This window comes from Cebidichthys violaceus, unplaced genomic scaffold (genome assembly GCF_023349555.1).
Source record: "Cebidichthys violaceus isolate CVI_PGR_0920_01 unplaced genomic scaffold, fCebVio1.0.p SCAF_43, whole genome shotgun sequence".
Classification (NCBI taxonomy): Eukaryota; Metazoa; Chordata; class Actinopteri; order Perciformes; family Stichaeidae; genus Cebidichthys; species Cebidichthys violaceus.
In genome coordinates, this window is record NW_027176628.1 from 332,141 (window position 1) to 342,089 (window position 9,949).

General features: G+C 39.2%; 1 protein-coding gene across 3 annotated transcripts in view; it reads right to left on the reverse strand.

Annotated features, from left to right (window-relative positions):
* Positions 1-9,581, reverse strand: part of LOC137886337 (serine/arginine repetitive matrix protein 1-like) — a 17,122-nt gene extending 7,541 nt beyond the window's left edge. For 2 of the 3 annotated variants that reach the window (XM_068728765.1, XM_068728763.1), the window contains exons 1-3: positions 9,494-9,581; positions 7,869-8,245; positions 4,661-4,736 (exon numbers count right to left, since the gene is read on the reverse strand). In XM_068728765.1, the coding sequence (XP_068584866.1) occupies positions 4,661-4,736; positions 7,869-8,219 (427 nt within the window). In that variant the 5' untranslated portion in view covers positions 8,220-8,245; positions 9,494-9,581. Of the gene's footprint in view, positions 1-4,660; positions 4,737-7,868; positions 8,459-9,493 lie in introns of those variants that run through there. The other variant, XM_068728764.1, reaches the window with a different exon arrangement.
* Between the last annotated feature and the right edge of the window lie 368 nt (positions 9,582-9,949).

A 9,949-nucleotide genomic window follows, 5' to 3' on the forward strand; every position in this document is an offset into this window, starting at 1 on the left:
CATACTATACTATGACGTTTATGACATACTATACTATGACGTTTATGACATACTATACTATGACGTTATATAACATACTATACTATGACGTTTATGACATACTATACTATGACGTTATATAACATACTATACATGACGTTTATGACATACTATACTATGGCGTTATATAACATACTATACTATGACGTTTTATAACATACTATACTATGACGTTATATAACATACTATACTATGACGTTATATAACATACTATACTATGACGTTTATGACATACTATACTATGACGTTATATAACATACTATACTATGACGTTTATGACATACTATACTATGACGTTTTATAACATACTAAATTATGATGTTTATGACATACTATACTATGACGTTTTATAACATACTATGACGTTTTATGAAATACTGTACTGTGATGTTTTATAACATACTATGAAGTTTATGACATACTATACTATGACGTTTATGACATACTATACTAAGACGTTCATGACATACTATACTAAGACGTTTATGACATACTGTACTATGACGTTTTATGAAATACTGTACTATGACGTTTTATGCCATACTATGATGTTTATGACATACTATACTATGATGTTTTATGAAATACTGTATTATGACGTTTTAAAACATACAATACTATGACGTTTATGACATACTGTACTATGACGTTTATGACATACTATACTATGACGTTTTATAACATACTATGACGTTTTATGAAATACTGTACTATGATGTTTTATAACATACTATGACGTTTATGACATACTATACTATGACGTTTTATGAAATACTGTACTATGACGTTTTATGCCATACTATGATGTTTATGACATACTATACTATGACGTTTTATGAAATACTGTATTATGACGTTTTAAAACATACTATACTATGACGTTTATGACATACTATACTATAACGTTTATGACACACTGTACTATGACATTTTATAACATACTAAATTATGACGTTTTATGACATACTATACTATGACGTTTATGACATACTATACTATGAGATTTTATGACATACTATACTATTACGTTTTATGACATACTATACTATGACGTTTTATAACATACTAAATTATGACGTTTATGACATACTATACTAAGACGTTCATGACATACTATACTAAGACGTTTATGACATACTATACTAAGACGTTTATGACATACTGTACCATGACGTTTTATGAAATACTGTACTATGACGTTTTATGCCATACTATGATGTTTATGACATACTATACTATGACGTTTTATGAAATACTGTATTATGACATTTTAAAACATACAATACTATGACGTTTATGGCATACTGTACTATGACGTTTATGACATACTATACTATGACATTTTATAACATACTATGACGTTTTATAACATACTATACTATAACGTTTATGACATACTGTACTATGACGTTTTATAACATACTAAATTATGACGTTTTATGACATACTATACTATGACGTTTATGACATACTATACTATGAGATTTTATGACATACTATACTATGACGTTTTATGACATACTATACGATGACGTTTTATGACATACTATACTATGACGTTTTATAACATACTATGATGTTTTATGACATACTATGACGTTTTATGACCTACTATACTATGACGTTTTATAACATACTATGATGTTTTATGACATACTATGACGTTTTATGACCTACTATACTATGACGTTTTATAACATACTATGATGTTTTATGACATACTATGACGTTTTATAACATACTATACTATGACGTTTATGACATACTATACTATGACGTTTGTGACATACTATACTATGAGATTTTATGACATACTATACTATGACATTTTATAACATGCTATACTATGATGTTTTATTAAATACTGTACTATGACGTTTTATGCCATACTATGACGTTTTATAACATACTATACTATGACATTTTATAACATACTATACTATGACGTTTTATGACACACTATACTGTGACGTTTTATAACATACTATACTATGACGTTTATGACATACTATACTGTGACGTTTTATGAAATACTATACTATGACGTTTTATAACATACTATACTATGACGTTTATGACATACTGACGTTTTATGACATACTATACTATGACATTTTATAACATACTGACGTTTTATGACATACTATACTATGACGTTTTAAAACATACTATGGCGTTTTATGACATACTATACTATGACATTTATGACATACTATACTATGGCGTTTATGACATACTATACTATGACGTTTTATAACATACTATGACGTTTTATGACATACTATACTATGACGTTTTATAACATACTACGTTTTATGACATACTATAACGTTTTATAACATACTATGATGTTTTATAACATACTATACTATGACGTTTATGACATACTATACTATGATGTTTTATAACATACTATACTATGACGTTTATGACATACTATACTATGACGTTTTATTGCATGAAAAGATTACAGTTAACTTTCATGAAGTGTAAACACACTGTGAAAGAGTTAGGGTTGGAAGACGAAAACACGGACAACTCCCATATCGGACAACTCCGTCATAGAGAGCTGTCAATCACCTTGTAGCCCCGCCCCTACAGCACACTCTGCTTTATGGTGTGTTTGACTCTAAATGGACCATAATTTACTGAATGAACATCATGCTGTATTGAAGACTTAAACTGTTACTGTTACTATAGAGAGGTAAAAATGAGCGTCACATTGCTGCAGTGGTTTGATTTAGTACACAAAATAAATCTACAAAATGAAGATTGGATTATAGTTTTGGTGATTTTAGGTCTTATGATGACTATCTATTATGGTACATGATACATATTGTGATGTGCTAGAGAGATGCGTTGACATTTAAAAACGTTATCGCTCTCGTATTTGAGCGCAAACAGCCGTTCTGAAGCTCATATCTCACCTCCCGTCTTTCATCTCTGAATGAGGTTTAGTTTAAAAGGATGTTAAATGACTCGGGAGGCCTTTGATCCTTCTTCTTCTTTTTGTTCTGCAGCTGTAATATTCATTCTTTTATTGTGGACATTCAGTTTCAAATTATATCTCAATGAGCACGCACTCATTAAGAGACGAATATTTTCTGATTCAATTATTGAATCAAAGGTATATTATAATGTCATTCGGCATCAGAAGCTTTTATCTAATGATTTCAGTATCTAATTATGAGATGTTATTAAGCATCTTTAATTGAGACTCCACTGGGAATAACGGAAGAAAAAAAGGGTCAAAAGAGTGAGGTGGCATTTTGCTTCCATGAGTGTATTTACATCTGAAGCATTAACCGTTGAGAACAGCAAAGGTGTTCATGTTTCAGTTTAGGAACGGAGTCATGGGGCGAGAGAGAGAAAACGCTGAACAAGGGTGGTGTTAATAAACCGGAGGGGACGCTGATGTCCCTGGTCACGCTACATTGTGAACAAAAAAATCAGTGTTGAAATCAGCAGGAAGAGAGCTAGTTAACGTTAGCCGTTAGCCGTTAGCAGCACAGTCCTGCTCAGCTAAATAATGAAGAGACAACTCTTAAAGTTAAAGGCGGTTTGCAGTGAATTCCGTCATGCTGTGTTCAAGCTCTATTCAGGTTGGGTTAACGGTAAATTATAACGTTATCATGGAGAGTTAAAATAAAAAAATAAAAAATGGTTCCAGCAAATAACTCTCACTAAAACAGCGCCTCTATTGCCCGTTAATGGTTCTCAACCAGGTGATGGCTGAGCGGGCAGCTAGCAGCTAACAGCTAGCAAACTACTGCAACAGTGCTGACAGAGCTAACAGCAATTAATCCAGGCGGCAACCTCCGGTTCTGAAACATGAAGCCGATGCTTCATGTGTTAAAGCTGCATTCTCTCTAGTGTCCACCAGGGGGCGACTCCTCTGGTTGTATAGAAGTCTAGTCTAAAATGACTCTACTTCTCTCTTGATTTATTCCCTCAGTAAACATTGTAAACATGAGTTTATGGTCTCAATCTCTAGTTTCAAGTCTTCTTCAATACAGCATGATGTTCATTTAGTACATTACATATACGTCTCTACGTCACTCCTCAGTCCAAATATGGTCACTTCCTGTTTTTTGGTTGTGGAAAAAGCAACATGGCGACGGCCGTAATCCAAGATGGCGACATGACGAAAACGTCCACAAACCAACGAGTGACGTCATGATGAGTACATCCACTTCTTATGTACAGTCTGTGGTTTATACATTACTCCTCTATATCTTTACGTAGATAATAATTATTTGCTGCTGTATTAATACTCTAACCTCAAAGTAAAGCAGAGATCCTGTGAAGACAAAAAGACATTTTGGTGGCGTTACATTAAAAAAAAAAAGAAAAGTGTGGTTTACTACAGTCACGAGGATTCATCCATAAATATCTGGATGATGGTCAAATATCAGACAATATTTACCTTAAGTTTAAATATCTTATGTTGTCTGGGTCTAATTCGGGAGAAACTCTTTGCTCACTTTTTTTTTGCGTCAAACCACCCTCACATGAAGAGTCTATCTTTAGCAGTGTGATCTGCACAGAACGTGTCCATTAAAAAACCTGCAGGGAGTGGGGGGGGGGGGGGGGGGGGTGAAAGCTGGGATTAGACACTTACGTTCAGAGTACCTGCCTGATCTCAGGCCCCGCAGGATGGAAGACAGAGGCTGGATGTAGCGCTGCAGCTCGGCGCACTGTGTGGTGACAGATAAGTGAGTTAGCATTCACGCTATCAGCGCTGCACCACCTAAAGTGCTTTTTTAATAGCTACTTAAGCTAAGCACAGAGCCCTGCTTATTGCTTCTCCTAAAATAAGTCACATAATCACCAAGACCTCAGTTAATTTAATGAGGTGTGTGTGTGTGTGTGTGTGTGTGTGTGTGTGTGTGTGTGTGTGTGTGTGTGTGTGTGTGTGTTTCGCTGCATGATTTACAGCTTATCTGAATTTCTTCAATCTCTCATTGGGTGCAGGACTTATTGATTTACGGCTAAGTGACTGATAACCCATTTACAAGCGGCCCCCGTTTGATGCCATTAGTCGGTGTAAGATGTCCACAGGCGCTTCAACATGAGGCCGCAATCAACAGCTGACGGGGGAAACCGATCGCAAATCGACAGCTTCACACGTGGCTCGCCTCAAAGACGGATACGCGACGCCCCGGCAGCGCCGAGACCACCGTGAAAACCGGCACCGTGGGATCCTCTTACGCCGGTTTGAAAACACCAGGCCGAGCGTTTGACGCTCTCCTTACATTTCTGTCATTGATTGGCAAGAACACAAGTTGTTGGAACAAACTGCTGGGCATGCATCCTGCTCTCAGGACCGTTCTCAAGGGACTAGGGACCTTTTTGAGGGACCCGGGTCAATGGGCATTTTGGGGACATTTTACACCTTTAAAAAAAGAAGGCCCTGGTCAGGAGGTGATACGTTCTGAAAGCACAGGAAGCTGCAGAGTTTGGTTTGCAGGGACAACTGTTGCCGATTGGTCAAACACACTCGTGTCCCGCTTCTAGTGGTGTAACGGATCGATCATCGATCTGTACGGATTCTCCTCACGGTTCATCATGGTTCATCACACACGTGGACCTCAGATTAACGACACGGTTTAACGTTAACCGTCACAGTGTTAAATAAAGTTTTAACGTTAGCCGTCACAGTGTTAAATAAAGTTTTAACGTTAACCGTCACAGTGTTAAATTAAGTTTTAACGTTAACCGTCACAGTGTTAAATAAAGTTTTAACGTTAACCGTCACAGAGTTAAATAAAGTTTAACGTTAACCGTCACAGAGTTAAATAAAGTTTAACGTTAACCGTCACAGTGTTAAATAAAGTTTAACGTTAACCGTCAGTGTTAAATAAAGTTTAACGTTAACCGTCACAGTGTCAAATAAAGTTTAACGTTAACCATCACAGTGTTAAATAAAGTTTAACGTTAACCGTCACAGTGTTAAATAAAGTTTAACGTTAACCGTCACAGTGTTAAATAAAGTTTAACATTAACCGTCACAGTGTTAAATAAAGTTTAATGTTAACTGTCACAGTGTTAAATAAAGTTTAACGTTAACCGTCAGTGTTAAATAAAGTTTAACGTTAACCGTCACAGTGTTAAATAAAGTTTAACGTTAACCGTCACAGTGTTAAATAAAGTTTAACGTTAACCGTCACAGTGTTAAATAAAGTTTAACGTTAACCGTCAGTGTCAAATAAATTTTAACGTTAACCGTCAGTGTCAAATAAAGTTTAACGTTAACCGTCAGTGTCAAATAAAGTTTAACGTTAACCGTCAGTGTCAAATAAAGTTTAACGTTAACTGTCAGTGTCAAATAAAGTTTAACGTTAACCGTCACAGTGTTAAATAAAGTTTAAACGTTAACCGTCACAGTGTTAAATAAAGTTTAACGTTAACCGTCACAGTGTTAAATAAAGTTTAACGTTAACCGTCACAGTGTTAAATAAAGTTTAAACGTTAACCGTCACAGTGTAAATAAAGTTCTCCTGACGATGGTTCTTCTCCAGTACTCAGTAGAACATGTGGTTCTAGTCTCTGATCTCTGATTGTGTTTCATTGTAAACAACCAATCAGAGGAGAGCTAGTAACGTTAGCAGCACCGCTAACGGCTAACCAACGGAGGTTCACTTCAATTACACTACGATGCCTTCAGGCTCTGCTCAGTGAACACGAGTACTGACTGAAGGTACATTATAACATTATCATGATGTGTTCATGTGTAATCTGTAAAATGTAGTTTTGGTGATGAACTTGAATGAATCCAGTAGTTTGATGGAGATGTTTTCACGTTAATATAAAATAGATATTAGAGACGAGTGGAGAGCAACCGTCGTCGCAGAAACGCTGAGCTGCAATTACCCAGCAGCCACCAGCAGCAGACGATATGGGGAAGTTTTAGAAAATGAAAAAAAGAAAGGATTCATCTGATTAAAAGACTTTAATTTAACATTATTTATCATATCAACGTTCTTTAATAACTCGTCAGTGCTGCATCTTTTTTATCCAACGAATCTTCTTCTTTTTTTTTTCGACACATTTTGACTTTTTAACTTTACAAAAAGATACAACCTCGCTGGAATCTGACGCTACGAACACGCGACAGACGCCGACCGCCGTGTCTTCACTCCAGAGGTTTGAAGGAACAGACGAGGGAGAAACTGAAGGGATGATTTACAACTTAAAAGTCAACTTTAGTTACAGTTTGAGCGACTTGTGCGTTTCCTTTTTTAATTAAACTGTAAGGCAATAAAAGAATCTCAATATTTTCATATTTTCTCAACAACAACATGACTCTGATGTTACTGTTGATGCTCCCGGTGTGATCCTTCTCTGGACTGATCTTGATTTAGTGAGAACTCAGCTTCCTCATGTCTGTGACTTTACACCCACACCTTAGTGTCCTTCAGTTCAGTTTTCGTACGCGGGTGAAACGATCTTTTGGGATCATTTTCTTCCAGCTGTCGCTCAGCAACGCGACGTCTTCTTCACGCTTTTATTCCTGCGACGTGATTGGACGCTCGTCGGGTCGGCTCACACAAAGCGGATCGGGAGAATGAAGAGTCGACTCGAACGTAGATTTGAACGTTAGTCGATTCAAGAAATGAACTTTTTATTTTATTAAATGACAAAGTTTAAGTGAGGTCACACTTTGGTGCTGAGAGTCGAGTCGTCAGGTGTGTGAGTCACGTCATGTGACCCCGAATCTGAAGTCTCATTTCAGCCAATTTTTCCAAAAGAAATGAAAGTGAACGCCACAAACACAAAGAACAGAACACTACGTCCAGTGACTTAAAGTGTGTGTGATGACCTCTGACCTTCTGTGAGAACAGCTGATCTTCAGAGTCTGCTGGACGCTCGGACTCCGCACAGAGCCGCTCGCTCTCCGGAGTAAATCCCTGAAGTGGACCGACGGGAGAGTCTCCATCTTTACAGTCACTCCTCCTCCTCTTCTTCCTCTGGGAGTGGAAGCAGCTCGTAGGGGATTCCCTTAAGGGGGAGGATGATGATGATGGTGGTGGAGGTGGTGGTGGTGGTGGTGGTGGTGGAGGTGGAGGCGACTCCTCGGCGCGCTGAGGACTTGATCTCGTCGGGCTGCTGTCGTCATAGTCGTCGTCCTCATCGCTGGCGAGCCAGTCGATGGAGTAATCAGAGTCTGAGGCGGACATGTCAGCCAGCAGAGAGCATCACGGACCTGACGGGCAAACACAAGTGTGTGTGTGTGTGTGTGTGTGTGCGTGTGTGTGTGTGTGTGTGTGTGTGTGTGTGTGTGTGTGTGTGTGTGTGTGACATTTGAACCTCTTTAAACCCCTCCGACTTTGTTCAAACTTACAGAACTTTATTTAAAACTCAAGTGTAGATCCCAAACTTTACAAAGACGACAAATATGAGCTAAATATTTGGAGAGAATGTGTGTAAAACGATGCTCGAGACATCTAGAATATATATATATATATATATATATATATATATATATATATATATGGTGCAAATCGAACCACAAAGATACAAAAAATACTAAATATTATTTTCATGATCGATGTCTTCAAAAGTCTTTTCCATTTACGCTACAGACCAAATACACAAACACGTTTCCTGTGACAGAAAACAAGTAAATATTCATATTAAAGTAGCTTTGCACCACACAACAAGCACATCTTAATCCTGAATGAAATGGGTTCAGACCATCACATGCAGACTATTAATAGAACCAGGACCAACATACAACTTCACCGACTGGTTGGTGGCTTCAAGGAGCAGTTGTGCTGCTACTGCTCTGGAGTCATTCGCTTCACATTCACAGTACACAGTACAACAGTACACCAGTGCACCAGTACACAGTACACCAGTACACCAAGTACACCAGTACACCCAGTACAAGTGGCCTGAATCCAGCTGCAGGGAGCGCGCAGAGCTCAGCGCGCTGAAGTGGTCGGTGGATTAAATAACCCCTCTGCTCTACCAAATGGGCAGGAACATTATGTAAGAAAAGAAAAAAAACACACATGGACCTGCCCCCCCCCCCCCCCCCCCCCCCCACACACACACACACACACACACACACACACCCCTCGCGCCTGTCAGTTCACATGCACACACGCGTTGCTGATCCAAGTGACGCGTAGACTCACCCACGCGTTTATTTTTCTCAACTTCAACACAGAAAGCTCACCACCGGAGTACGTCCGCAAGACACGCGGGCTTTAGTGCTGAGCGCTGGGAGCGGAGGACCGGAGCTGCCCGTTCAGCCCCGGTGCAGAGCCGCGTTCCGATCCGACAACACTCCGACAAAATTCGGCTTTTCAATCTTACGCGCTGCAGCCTCTCAGCTCCGCGCAACGACCCTCACCCCCATAATAACACTGTGTGAGGAACCAGGTGAGCCGTGCACGTGTGTGTGTGTGTGTGTGTGTGTGTGTGAGAGCAGCAGACCGTCACTTACCAGAAGTGAACCGTGTGTTTCCCGTCCCGGTGCGGACGCGCTGATGGACCGAGCCGACTGATGATGATGATGATGATGATGATGGAGCGAAACCATGAACGCAGCAGACGCAGGAGTCAGCGCGTGCAGCCTCTCCCTGGGCAACGTGTCCGGGAGAGGCGGGGCCACCCCCCCCCCCTCGCCAGTCTGGAGCTCCTCTCACACACACACACACACACACACACACACACACACACACACACACACACACACACACACACACACATAAGCAGGAAACGCTCTCACACACACACACACACACACACACACACACACACACACACACACACACACACACACACACACACACACACCATCTAAACGGAAACTATCGTGGATAAATAAAACAGTTGGGATGCACTTCAAAAAAAATAAAAAAAAATACACACGTGATCACGTCATGACGTCAGCCCGCCC